Raw genomic sequence first — 14,602 nt, forward strand, 5'->3', positions numbered from 1 at the left:
GCCTCTTCCTATGGCTCTGCAAATACTGAAGATCACACCTTCATAATTTCAAAATCACACTCCTGTAATATGCTCCGTATAAAGCTATATATCAAAGCCATTGACAAACTAAAGCAAGTGAGAAAGTGCCCCTGCCCACTTATTAAATGGTGCATCATGAGATAATAGGTTATTAGCCATGCTCTGTAATCTACCCTGGCTGTCACTTCTCAGGTGGAAGTCAGGATGTTGGTTTTAAGCAATAAAGCCCTAAGATTTGTGACCTTAAACTACTTAGGAGATCTCCTCTTTCTCTACCTGAGCTACCACAGCTGAGCTTATCAGAGAACCTTGAGCTGTACCCCATCAGAACATGCTCTGTGTTGGGAAAACATGTATAGAACTGGTTTTTCCATGCTTGGCTCACCAGAGACTAAATGTGGTAATCTCATAGGCCTACTGCAAACATTATCTTTACCTTCAGGGCAATGGGTTATGGATAGAAAGTTTGATCCAGAGCAGCTATTATTGTTACTGGAGAAGTTGCTTGCTCTTGTATGGGCAGTTCTAGAAATATATAGAATTTCAGTGGGGTTTAAATTGTCTAAAATTTAAATTTTCTTTAATGCTCAGCTGTGTCATCAAAAAGCTGATATACACAAATATTGTGTTGGGTGATTTTCATCTTAATAATACTTTAACTACTCCAGGGATGCTGGAAAAATTTTATAGTGGGGATGCTGAGAGCTCTTGAACACAACTGGAAACCCTGTACATAATGGAAGCCACTTCAGGCCAGAGGGTTCTGCATCACCTCCCAAACCCCTAGTTCCAGCACTTAAACTACTCTGTAATAAATAAGAATTTTATTGGCAAAGGCAATGTTCCTTAAGTTCTTGCATATCATTAACAGACAAGTCCTGATAGGGATGAAAGAGGAAGGTCAGATCCCTTGCTAAGGGTTTGCAAGTAGGATGTAGAGTAGAATACCTGTGCGTGGAGTTTGCAGCTTGGTCTTCATGTAGAGACTCTGTATCCTCTTCACACCTTGAAGATGGATATAAAATCATTATTGACTTTGACAGTTGCGCACTTTATCTTTTCATGAACAAAACTGCTCAGTTTGAACAGACACTTGCATTCTCTAAGCATTCTTCTTTCTTAAGCCATGAAGTGATTCCAGTTAAGACATAGTTTCTGTGCTTGCAAAGTCACTTGTGAAATTTTAAAACCTGATACACCATTTGCTCTCTCTCGTTTGTCTTACTAGAAATCTGATGACAAATAAAATGCACCTTCTACTGTAAAAATTGTAGAAAATAATGGAGACATCCTTCTTTTTAATTGCTAATAGCTCACTTTATTCAAAGTGTTATAAACAGCAATTAACTTAATACACAGCACGTTTTTTCCTCCAAGACCTATTAATGAAACTCTCAGCAGTAAAGCAATCAGATTTTGTAATGCTACTTTTTTAAAAAATCCCAGTACAGGTTACATTATCGAGGTAAAAAATAACCCAAACATTATGATCAAATCTCAGTAGAATTAAGTGTTCCTAAAGCAAAAGGCAACATAAATTAAGAAAAAAATGCCAGAGAAACACATTAAATATCCAGCTGTTGACCAGAGATTCAGAATGACATTAAGAATAAATTAACTTTGCCATGCTCAATGCAAGACTATCTGCAGATCCAAACTGCAACACACAATGGAGGCTTTTTTTGCCTTCTAGATACATAGACATAAAAGATTCTACATTCCACTCTATGAATTCTGGACAAATGTTGCGCCCCTCTCCTTCCCTCTTGTCTCTTCATCCATTGCTCATATTCACAGTGCACAACACAGAACAGCCCTGGATTACTTGATGCTTGCTGGCAGAAGAATCTATTCATTATGTGGGAAGCAACCTGTAATTCGGCTGATTCATTAATTATTGACAAAAGCTGCCTGGCTCTGCAAAGAACATGTTAAATGATAAACATGTACCCTTGCACGGCAATTCAATGGTAAGATTTGAAAGAAATTATTTCAAGGGACACTCTCTCAAGATGTTACACTTCTTGCATTGACCTACCTTTTTCAGTGTAGGGGTGGGGAATTTAGTGAATGCCTTCATTGAGGATGCCTTGAATTAAAAATAATCTCTTTTTAAAATTGCTGAGCTCCTCAGTGTTTAGGGTAGGGTTTAGCAACCTGAGGCAGAGTTTCACTCTCCCACAAACCAGGGCTACAGGGAGAAAGCTTCCTAGAAGTCCTCATCTAAAGATGGCGAGTAAAGGTTGGGAATAAAGTGGAAAAGTTGGGATAGGATTTGGGATCTTATAGGGGAAAATTCAGAGACACTTTTAGAGGGAGTAAAGAGAAGTGGGAACATAAAGCCTATGGCTACACTGGAGTGATCTGTCAACAAAAGGTACTGTCAACAGATCATGTCCACACACAAAAGTGGATCAGAAAAGAAATCCCCTCCATCAACAGAGCCGCCAGACTGCCTGGGTGCTCTCTTGACAGAATGGCCAACTGGACGCTCTCAAACAGGGCTGCCTGGTGAGCTAGAATCCCTGTCTGTTGACAGAGGGCCCCCTAGAGCGTATATACGGCTTTTTTGTCAACAAAAATGGTTGACAAAGGTGTTATTCCTCAACGCAGAGGAACAGAGTGCTGTCAGCAGAAGTGCTGACTTTTGTTGACAGACTGTTGACAAAACTCATTTTGTGTGTGGACACTCCACAGGTTTTGGCAACGCTGGCATTAGTTTCTCCACTCTAAGAGAGCAGAGATCCAGAGCAAAAGGTAGCTTTATACCATCTTTTACTTCAGTGGCCAAACAGGGATAAAAGTGTCTAACTTTAGCACCCATATTTGACAATTTTGGCCCAAGCAGTATTTTTAAACATTTCTAGCTTCCAGGGTTTAGAAAGTTGCTAAAATAAGTAAAGAGAAAGACAAATTCAATATGAAAACAGGGTTCTCCACTCATTGGCTTCATTCAGCAGCCAAGACGGTTCTCCGGAGGCCGAGGACAAGATGGTGGTACCCTACCACAGGCGCTAAGCAGCAAATTTTTCATGTGCCCCACAGTATGAGAGATATGCCATTTCTAAGGAGGCTTCAGGCCTAGGGTCTGCTATTCCTCCCTCCTGCCAACACCTCCCACTGCAGCAATAGCTGCTATGAATATATCCTGTCTCCTCCGTTTTCCTACCAACAGTGCTAGCACTACAGGTTGAACCTCTCTCATCCGGCACCCTCGGGACCTGATCGGTGCTGGACAAGAGCATTTGGCAGACCATGGAAGGTCAGTACGGTCTAGCATCATTATCAACACTTCCACTGTTACTGGGCTCTGAGGAGACATTTGGGGTAAACTACAGAGAAATAATGGCACAGAACACTGAGAGCCAGGTCTGGTTGCTATAAACAAACTTTATGGGACCATGGGACACTTGGCCACACCCATAACAAGTGGTCATCTAGCTAACTAAAATCATGCCGAATTGCAGCTGTTGACAGACGAGAGATCTCCAGATTAGAAACATTCAACATGTACTGTAACATTTCCCCTTCTAGCCTTAGAGTGATGGGAAGCCTGACAGAGAAAGCCTGGAACCATTTGGGCCTAGCAGCACAGCCAAGGGAAAGGCAGAGATATGCACAGACCTGGCAGAAGAAGCTCCTGTGAGGCTGAGGAAGAGAAAGGAACCAAGGAAGGACAGAGGCTAGAGAAAGCAAGTGGAAAGTACTAAAACTGCAATGCCCAATTTTGCTCCTCATTAGGAAAGTCCCACATGTCGTCCTTCATTTGAGACCCCACTGTCACCCATTACAGCATGTAAATGTGGAGATGCACAGTGACAAAGCTAATTAAAAATAATATTAAAATCATTTCCTATGTTATGTATTTAATTTCCTGCTGGTTTTAGTAGCACTCCAACAACTGGGATAAAATTAATATATGACGTGAAGAAAGAAAAGAAAATAGCACGACAAAAGCGTTTAGAATCCCTAAAGAAATATTACAACCATTTTCAAATCAGCTTAACAGCAGATATGGACTGCTCAACTGAGTTACAACCTAAACTGCTTTCAGAATATATAATTTCCCCTGCAACACTTTAGCAAACAGATCACAATCAGCTTGGGGTTTTATTCCTAGTATTTCAGCAATGAGAAGTGTACCTTAAATGCAAACAAATCTTAAATCATCTCCCCTTTGACAAACTGCTGGCCACAATTCTACTGAGCAGTCTTCTGAAATATAAACCAACATGTGAAATTTGGAGATAAAATACCTATGACACAGTCACAATACATAATCTTCAGAGCCAAAAAGAACTGTAAGAATGTCAATAAATAATGCAGAACAGTCACACCTGAAACTAAAGCACGTTCCTCTAGAGGAAACTAGAAGTGTGTTTAATTTTAAAATGGTTAATGGCATCTCAGTGTTTGTAACTTTACAGTGTTTCCTCCTGTTGTGTTCTCTGTCCATCTTAAGATAAAAATGCAAAACATATTTCTTCAAAACCATAGTCGGGAGGCAGGGAGGAGGAACCATGTGAAAAGTTCACTACATTAATTGCAGAGGGAAACTCCATTCAGATACAGAACCTATCTAAATAAATGTAGTGTTTTGCTCAAATCATTCTTTAAGATTTTTTTCTGCCAATGCTAACAGACCTTGTGCTCTTAGAAAACTGACACTTTTGCTTGTCATGATCATCTGTAGCAGGTATTAACAGCATTTTCTTATTAGATGCACATTATAAATACAATCATACATTGAAACACATGCAATGTAAGATATCTATAAAGCAGAAAACAGCAACAAATATCTTCTTTCAAAATGCTACTCCATTGCTAATGGCTATTTAACTATACATATATGTTGCTTATATGGCATTCAGCATATTTTCAGTAAAATATTAAACCCACAGAAGGCTGTGCACCATAAAATGTTAGAGAAAGCTTCTTTTCATTTTTGAAATAGTACTTAAAATCATTCTCTGCACGGCTTAACGTCATTTTTATTTAATGGCATAGGTATATATTTAAAGTATTTACTTACTCTGCTAAAGCTGTACTGTTGAAAGAATGATCCTGAAGGCTGAAACAGAAACAAGAAAACATCAGATAGTAAAGCAGGCAGCCTCCTCAAACGCTTTTCAGTTGCTGGAACACATACACAAACATGGCATTGCAAAGCAAATCTCTGTGTCGGCTCTACATGCACATAAGGTATGCTGGGCTGATCTGCACATGCTCGTACTCAAAGAACCATAGGGATTAGCCCTGAAATGCTCACAAATCACAAAGCCCATCCAGCAGTGCTCTGAATATATGAACATTGGTAGCCAGGAGATTCTCAGAAAGGGATCAGACGCCTCTGCAGTTACAACTACATTGTTAAATAGCAACTCAGATATCTAGCACAAGAATGTGGCATTCTGAATCTTTCAACATTTGCTCATTATATGCTATGTTGTGTTCATTATTTGATATAGAGAAGATCAATTAAGGGTCTCATGAGACTTTTCTTCAGTTGTCTTACAAATTCTTTTGATAGCCCAAACTTTGAAGGAAATGGTGGAAAAAATAAATCTGAATTGGAAGGAAAGGCTGCTAAATTAACAAAGGATTTTGCAATGAGCAGCAAGGAAATTGCCTGTGTGAAAGGGGAAAGGATAGCAAAATCCATACTAAGTCTGTAGTAAAATGTCTGCAAATGTGGTTTCAGAAATGTATAAAGGGTCAAATCAGGATACAGTAAAATGTTCTGATTCAGTAATAGCCTGGAGTTCCCTGTCTACTTGCATCTCAAAAATATGGTAAATGGTTTGCTAGGTCATCACGCTGTATAAGAAAATATTGTTGTGTGTTTTTCTACTAATGGCGTATTACAAGCATTCTTGGTGTGTGACAATGCTACTGCACAGACTACAGCAAGAAGCCAAGCAGAGATTCAGAGGCGTGGCTTCCTACTCACTGAAGCAGGCTGGTGCTAGCATGGTGAATGAGCACAGTTCACAATCATCATCATGAATAAGAATCCAAAGCCACACCAGGACAAGGCACCTTCCCCCTCAAACAATATTGATCTTTTCTCTTATTCTGGTTTCTTCCGAGCTCATCCCGCTATGCACACTTCTACGGATTCAAACTTCAAGGCCAGGAGGAACCATTGTGATCATCTAGTCTGACCTTTTTGCATATCACAGGAAACAGAACCTCACCCACTCAATTCCTGTGATAGACCCCTAACCTCTCGCTGAGTTACTGAAGTCCTCAAATCATGATTTAAAGACTTCATGTTACAGAGAATCAAACATTTACTCTCATTCATAACAGCAAATGACCGATGCCTGCAGAGGAAGGCCAAAAAAAACAGGGTCTCTTCTGACCTGGGGAAAATTCATTCCTGATCACATATATGGTTATTAGTTAGATCTTGAGTGTGTGGGTGAGACCCAGTGGCCAGATACTGGAAAGGAATTTTCTTTGATAATTGAACTCCCTCTGCACCCCAATTCCTATTGTCCCAACCCTGGCCATTGGAGATACCTGCTACTAGCAGTCGCAAGCAGTCCAGAAGATACTGCAGGAAATCTCATTCCACTGTCCCTTCTACACACTTACCGAGTTCAGTCTTGAAAGCAGTGTGGTTTTGTGCACCCACTGCTCCCCTGGGGAGGCTCTTTCAGAACTTCACTCCTTTGATGGTTAGAAACCTTAGTCCAATTTCAAATCCAAACTTATTCAGGGGTAGTTTAAATCCATTTGGTCTGATGACAATATTGACCCTTCACTTAAATGTCTCCTCTCCCTCCTAGAGCTTATCCCTCGGAGGTATTTACAGAGATTAGTCATATCTCCACTCAGCCTTCTTCTGTCTAGTCCAAAAAAGACAAGCTCTGTAAGTCTCCTCTCACAAGGTAAGTTTTTCATTCCTCCGATCATCAAGTAATCTTACGTGGTCTTTGATGCCTAACCACTGGAGTGTAATGAGTCTCCTGACTTCATGACAAGTGTCAGAACATTAGGGCTACAGTTACACTACAGCGATCAGTCAGCAGAAGTCACTATGGGAAGAGATTTTGCAACAAAATTTCTGTTGACAGTGCAGCCACATGCAAAAGCAAATTGGAAGAGCGCTTTGTTCTGTCAACAGAGAGGCCAGACTGCCCATCTGCTCTCTCGACAGATCAGGCACCTGGAAGCACAGCAAACAGGGCTGCCCGTTGTTCTGGATGCCCTGTCTGTCAAGAAGGGCACCCCCTCAAGAGCATCCACGCAGCTTTCTTGTTGACAGAACCTGTCAACAAAAGGTGCTCTTCCTCATCTGGGAGAGGCAGACGGTTGTCGGCAGGAGAGCTGACTTTTGTCAACATGCTGTCAACAAAATGCATCTTGTGTGTGGACATTCCACCAGTTTTGTCAACAACCCTGGACGGGGGGCGGGGGCGGTTCTGACAAAACTCTCCGATGTAGATGTAGCCCTGGCATTTTTCTTAAGGACCACAGATACGGGAATCAAATGTTTTCATAAGTGTTGTGGCTTTAAAAAAAACTGGGTTTCTAAGCCTAATGGTTCCAGAGAGCAATCTGAAAATGTAAAGCAACTGTGGCCCTGCGAGCCGATGCCCAGGTGCCAGCTAAAGGTCTGGTGAGGCAAAAAAGGGGTGGGGGGGTGATGCTACACCAGCAGCTATGCTAAGCAGCCAGGGCAGGCTGGGTTCTTTGGTTTGTGTTTTGTTCGGGTACAGCAGCAAGAGGAAAATTACGCTTAGAGAGGCTTTAACCGTTACCTTTTATTTATACAAAGATAGAAGCAATTTAACTAAGACAAATGATTAAAGTACAAGTTAGTACTCATGGTTCTTAAAGGGGAAACAACACAATTTAACTTAAGAAAAGTTTTAGACAAACTAGCTAGCTTACACCAATACAATTAATGTGTACACAAGAAAGGCCTGTTGCAGGTGTGATTTTTACCCCTGCCTCTTAGACCTGGTGGAACCAGAGTCTTTCCCTCAATTCCTATAGGAAAGAAGTTTAATACAGGTGTAATTCTTACCCCTGCCTCCTAGATCCAGTGTGACCCAGATTCTCTCAATCCCTCGCGAAGAAGTAGATACGAACCAGGCATCCCCAGTCTCGGGAGTTAATTCCAGACCTGGCCAGCAGGTGTAGGTGATTGAAACTCAAAGGGGAGGTGGTTTGCCAAGCCCCTTTATACCCCTTTGGTCACGTCTGCTTCTTCCTGGTCTTAAGTGGCCAATTGGGAGGAGAGTGTTTGAACCCCAGGTTTCCCAGGGAAGAGATGCAAGGCTCAATTTCCACCTGTGAATTGTGGACAATTGGGCACCTTTGGCGGTGATGGGCGGGGTTCCCCAATCTTCCTGGGGAAGTGATCAAGGCGTGTCAGTTACCGAGATCAGCCAGAAGGGCGGCCATTAGCTAGCCCATTCACTGTCTGGTTTTTGTGTATAGTAGAGAGGCTGGGCGAGACAGCACACCTGTGTTCCCAGGACATCAAAGGCCGCCTGTCTCCCCTGCTTATTTCTCTCTCTGTCTCTCCCAGTGGGGGAGAGAGGAAGAAAAGGCCAAATGGGGGGTTCATGTCTGGCTACAGGCCCCAAGGGGTCACAGAAGGAATACACACACACCCCAATATTTTAAAAAATCTAATGTACTATATATATTCTAGAGAGTTGTTTGTTTGATCAAGAGTTAAACAGTAAGAGCTAGGATCACCAAATTCAGTATAGTGCTTCCCCTTATCATAACAAAGCAAAATAAGGATTTGGTTGTGCCAGAAAAACAAGAAAAACAGAAAAACAAATAAATAATCCTATGATTTAGCCTAATCTCATGGTGTTTGGTGGCCTGACTCTTGATTTTGAAAGCTGGTGCAGAAAGCGTGGCTGGTATTTGAACCCATAATTCAATGTGGGAGTCTTTCCATATGGACGCTACATTGCATCAATAAAGGAGGTGTGGATGAGCTGAAAAATCTGATTCAAAGTACTTCTAAAATGAAAATATTTTTTGACCTGGGGAATGGGCAGAGAATGGTCTGGTAAGCGTAACCTCTGCATTCCTCCACACGTTTACATCAAATTATCAGCAACTTCATAACCTATGCAAATACATTTAAATAAACGCAGATACTCAGCTAAGAGGAATAAGGGGATTTTGAAATGTGTGGGGTCCTTTCAAAAAGAACCCCCTGTGTAGCCGCGCCAAGCCACGTATGTTCAAAAGTGGTGCTTTTGAAGCACCATGGCCAGCAGCATGTGAATGCTAATGAGGAGCTGAATATTTCAAAGTTCTGGAGAAGTGTGGCCACAGCCTACATGAATGCCTAGGAAGGAGTGTACTGGAGGAAATGATCCAGGGATTATAGTGGATCATGAAGTAAATGTAAGCCAACAAAATAGCACTGTGCCAAAAAAGTTAACATTATTCTGGGATGTAGTGGCAGGCCTTTGTAAGCAAGATATTGAAAGTAATTCTTTCACTGTGATCAAGGCCTTAACTGGAATACTATGGTAAACTCTGTTTTAACCGGCATTCTATCATCCAGAATTCTCAAATAACCAGCATTTTAACATTTAGACACTAGAATCAAAAGGCATAAGTCAAAAGAGGATGTCTCACTTTGCATATGAATTCAGCGCTGTGGGGAAAACTACGGGAACTAGCTTCCAACTGTTTGCTACAAATGCTCCCTCTCCAGTGCTGGACTGAATCATGGAAGCTGGTGGTTTGGTTTGGGCATGTGGTAATCATGGCTCAGCTTTCCACAGGCGACTGGGTGGGCTCCCTTTGAGTCCCAGATGGGACATGTGCCTGGGTCAGCCTCTCACCAGCTATAATACAAAGAGGAAGATGAGCATACAGCACCCACTATGACACTCTTGGTAGTGGCTGGTGGTGCCCAAGCCCACAAGCATGGTCCCTGCTTCCCTCTTGCCTGCCTGTCTTCTGCTAAAAAAGCCCCAGAATCAAGCACCACATTGCTGTCCACATCGGGACCCAGCCACTGCCCGCAGCCGGCTACCTCTCTATTATACAGAATATTTCACTATCCGGAAGCCTCCCGGTCCTGGGAAGGCCAGATATGAACGAGTTTACTGTACATCCAGTTCTGGAATCTGGACAAGTTAGAACAATGATCAAAAAGGTCAAGAACACATGATCTACTACGAGAACAGATTGAAAAAAATGCACATTTGGTTAGTCTGGAGAAAAGGACAGACTAAAGGAAGATGAGGTACGGAATGATAACAGTCTTAAGTCTTAAAAGTTGTTACAAAGAGGAGAGTGATAAACTCTTCTTTAGATCCAGTGAGGACAGGACAAGAAGCAATGGGCTTAAATTGCAGCAAGGAAAATGTAGGTTAGACATTAAGATTGTGTACACAGCAGCGTTATTTTAAAATACGCTATTCCAGAAGGCTTCGTCTACACCACAGCGATTTGTCAACAGAAGCTACTGTCGGAAGAGATCTTCCAGCAAAATCTCTGTTGACAGATCATGTCTACACACAAAAGCAGATCAAAAGAGCAATCCACTCTGTCAACAGAGAGCAGCCAGACTGCCAGCCATCATCTCAACAGAAGGGCCAACTGGAAGTTCAGCAAACAGGGCTGCCAAAAGAACCAGAAGCCTGGTCTGTCAAAAAAAAGTGTCCCCCAGAGGGTCTACATGGCTTTTTTGTCCACAGGAAACTGTTGATGAAGACATTATTCCTAAATGCAGAAAGGCACAATGCTGCTGGCAGATCTGCCAGATTTTGTGCCCCAGTTTAGTCAGAAAAATCCTCTCACATAGACATAGTCAAAGAGATTTTCTGGAATAGCTTATTCAAAATAATGCAGCTACACACAAACTGCATTTCGAACTAGCACTCAGCTATTTCAGAAGAGAGCATCCGGACACAACAGAGCCTATTTCAAAACAGGATGCACTATAGCTTATTTTGAAATAGGCTCTATTCCCTGTTTACACAGGTCCAATACTAAAAACCTGTTTTGAAATAGGAACTATTCCTCACATAATGGCCACATCTATACTAGCCCCCTCCTTTCAGAATGGGTAATGAGGGACTTTGGTGGATGCTAATGCTATGAATATGCAGTGTCTCATTAGCATAATGGCAGCTGTGCACAATTTGAAATGCACATTGTCCATGTAGATGGGGCCTTTTGAAAAGACCCCCGATTTCGAAAGCCCCTTCTTCCCAAAACCAAATGGGAAGATGGGGGCTTTCAAAACCAGGGTGTCCTTTTGAAACGTTCCCGTCTACATGGACAGTGTGCGTTTTGAAAGTGGCACTTTCAAATCATGCATGGCCACTATTATGCTGATGACGAGCTGCATATTCATGGCAGCCCCTCATTAGCGTCTGCTGAAATCCCTCATTACCATGCCCCTTGTGAAAGGAGGGGGCTAGTGTAGACATGGCCAATGAGGTTCACCAATTTCAAAATAAGCCTTCTGCACTTCCAAAATTATTTCAAAATAACGGTTGTATTGCGTAGATGCTCGCAAAGTTATTTTGCAATAGTGTCTGCTATTGTGAAATAACTTTACTATTTAGGCATGCCCTAATTGTATTATGGCTAGATTTAGGGTTGGATTGATGATACTGCACCGTTCCCAGGTGCCACAGTAGAAAGAGAATGTGGTTCATGGATTGCCCAGTCCTTCCCTGTTCTACCTTTACTCCCCAGTGGAAATAGCTAACCTTTCTCCACCATGTTTCCCACTGGTGCTGGCTCTCTGCTGGCGCTCCCCATTACTCTCTGCCCTCTCTCCATCCACACCAGTAATGTGGCTCCTGCTCTTTGACTTTCCCCTCAATATCTTGAATCACAAATAGGCGAGCATCAGCATGACCACCTAAAACAGCATTAGACCACTGCATGATTAATCACAATCTAACCCATAATTCCCAGTTTTCAGTAGGTTTGAAATATTACACACAATGACAATGTAATAAAATTCTCAGTCAGATATATTTCACTGCAGTGTATAGAAAAGACCCTGCATCTGTAACATTCTCAAGCTTTGAGAAAAATCTGCCACTGTACATGCAGTTTTGAAATTCAGCATAGAATTCAAGACTTATTTTTAATAAGTTCATCTTTTAAAGTTATCAACATTTATCTTGTGATTTGCAAGTAAAGTTTTGTCTCTGTTGCATTACTTTCAGACTCTGGACAATTTCTTTGCTCTGTATATTTTTGTAAAATCATAATTTTTGGAAAGAAGCACTCTCTCTAAAAAAGACAGTGCTTTCCATGACATAGCTACTATAGACTCCACTACAATTTTGGCAATATAGGATCAAATCATCTAAAATATTGCACACCAAATGGTTTGGGAAAAGTTCAAGCGAATAAGTTTTGTGCATTTTGGATATATCAGTATACTCAAAATGAGATGCAATTCTTCTTTTGATAACCAACTCATATTTCTGTCCTAATATATTTGTAAAACAGCTTTAACTAGAAACTCCATGTGTTTTATTCAGTTAATTATGATTATTCTACAGTAACAAATACTAAACACGCTAGCCCAGCAACACAAATATTAATGTGTACAAATGCACTGACCTGCTTTCTTGATATGCAACCTAGCTTTTATTCTGTTGAGCTTGCTGATTTTTGGCGAGTAAATGATTTAGGTATTAAACATATTTTTCACATATTGAATAACGCCACATGGACAGTGGGCACATTAGGAATATCTTTAATAATCTGTAAGCCCTATAAACACATATTAGTGCAATGCCAGCTTGGCACAGATTACATGGCCCACATTGTGATGGAAAAGGAGGAGCTATGAAGACATGGGTGGAGGATAAGGAGGGTTCAGTCTGAAGAGCAGAACAAGGAAAGTAAATGGAGGTTCTGGCTACATCTACACTTTCCAGGAAGGTCAATGGCTGTTACATAATTTTGGGTACACCAATTGTGTACCTAAAATCGATTTTGCAACCATCTATGTTGATCCCTGCCTTCACTGCGGAATGTCAACGGAAGCGCTCCTCCCGTTGACATTCCTCAATTCTAGTGGGTCGCAAAGAGTTCGGGGGTCAACATTGATCTCGCAATGCACTGTTTCACGTGCACATGCAATGGCACCCTGGAAGACCAAACCTATGTGTTCGATCTTTGGCAGCTAGTGTAGACCTAACCATCATCTGCAATGTGGGGAAGAGGCATTTGGAAACTATAGGTTGTGAGGAGAAGGAATGTATTTCCTGCTTGCATGGCTGGCAAGCCCGTGGTCACTAGAGTGACTAACTTTGCATCTGCAGATTGTCTATGGTTTGGTTTCTCGTACAAAGTGCAACTTTATCTTGGAATTGCCAGAATCTGAATTTGTGTTTTCAGAGAACTACCAAGTTCTCATCAGGGAATTTGGTTGAAGTAAATGATTAAATCTTTCAACTTTAATTCCATAATAATGACATTTTTTGTCCTGGAAATTAAACTGTTTGTTCCAGAGCAGTTGAAGGACACTTACATATTTACAAGGAAATCTAAATTCCCCAGTGCACTGGGGATTAGTATTACTCCATTTGGTGATTTGTTGCCAGATGATGTAAAGCACAGCACAGTCCTATAGAGCGTGATTAGCAGTGATTGCATTTTTTTTTAAATCTGATTTTCCTCAGATCTCAAAATTACTTCTACTGAAATGCTGCCTAAGTGGCAATTACATTTACCACGCTACTTTATAACGTACAACTAAACTGTCATTAAAAAGAAAGCAGAACACTTCTAATGACCACTAACAGGATGTATATAATGACGAACTTAAGGCAAGCTGGGAAAATGCGACAGGGAATGGATGACTTGATGATTTCCTCTTCTGTTCATTCCGGCTACGGTTATACTATAGCGCTCTGTCAACAGAAGTCACTGTCAGAAGAGATTTGCTGACTAAACTTCTGCAAATTGGGAGAGCTCTCTGCTCTGTCAATCGAGCATCTAGACTGCCCAGCTGCTCTCTTGACAAAACAGGCACCTGGAAGCACAGCAGACCGGGCTGTCCATTGTTCTGGATGCCCCGTCCGTCGAGAGAAAGCCCCCGCCAGAGCATTCACACAGCAGCAGTATTTTCACTCACTTTTTTTTTTTTTTTTTAAAGAAAATGTAACTTACTCTTGTTTACTCAGACTGGTGGAAATAATACATTCAATAAATTATCACACCCCACACATGCACATTTGCTAACATTAAGCGGATGACTCTCAGCATAGCCACCATGCCAGCATAGCACATGTGCTGCATGTCATTGCTAGTTCCTATGCCACCATACAGCTAGGTGAACCACAAGGGGACAGCTCAGTGGTTTGAGCATTGGCCTGTTAAACCCACAGGTGTGAGCACAATCCTAGAGAGGGCCAATTAGGGATCTGGGGTGAAAAGATTAAAAAGAAAAAAAAAGTCTGTCAGGGATGGTGATAGGTCCTGCTGTGAGGGCAGGGGACTGGACCTGTTGACCTCTGAAGGTCTCTTCCAGATCTATGAGATAGGTATGTATCTCCATATATAATAAACAACAGGTTAGAGAGGAAGCCAGCATGATGTCAGCTAA

The 14,602-nt window shown here is 41.6% G+C and overlaps 1 protein-coding gene across 2 annotated transcripts in view; it reads right to left on the reverse strand.

The window, feature by feature from the left end:
* The window catches only part of FAM13C (family with sequence similarity 13 member C), a 79,368-nt gene extending 74,253 nt beyond the window's left edge, over positions 1–5,115 (reverse strand). For both annotated transcript variants that reach the window (XM_074999499.1, XM_074999498.1), the window contains exons 1-2: positions 5,054–5,115; positions 970–1,026 (exon numbers count right to left, since the gene is read on the reverse strand). In XM_074999499.1, the coding sequence (XP_074855600.1) occupies positions 970–1,026; positions 5,054–5,115 (119 nt within the window). The remainder of the gene's footprint in view (positions 1–969; positions 1,027–5,053) is intronic.
* Between the last annotated feature and the right edge of the window lie 9,487 nt (positions 5,116–14,602).

This window comes from Carettochelys insculpta, chromosome 7 (assembly GCF_033958435.1).
Source record: "Carettochelys insculpta isolate YL-2023 chromosome 7, ASM3395843v1, whole genome shotgun sequence".
In the NCBI taxonomy this organism is placed as follows: Eukaryota; Metazoa; Chordata; order Testudines; family Carettochelyidae; genus Carettochelys; species Carettochelys insculpta.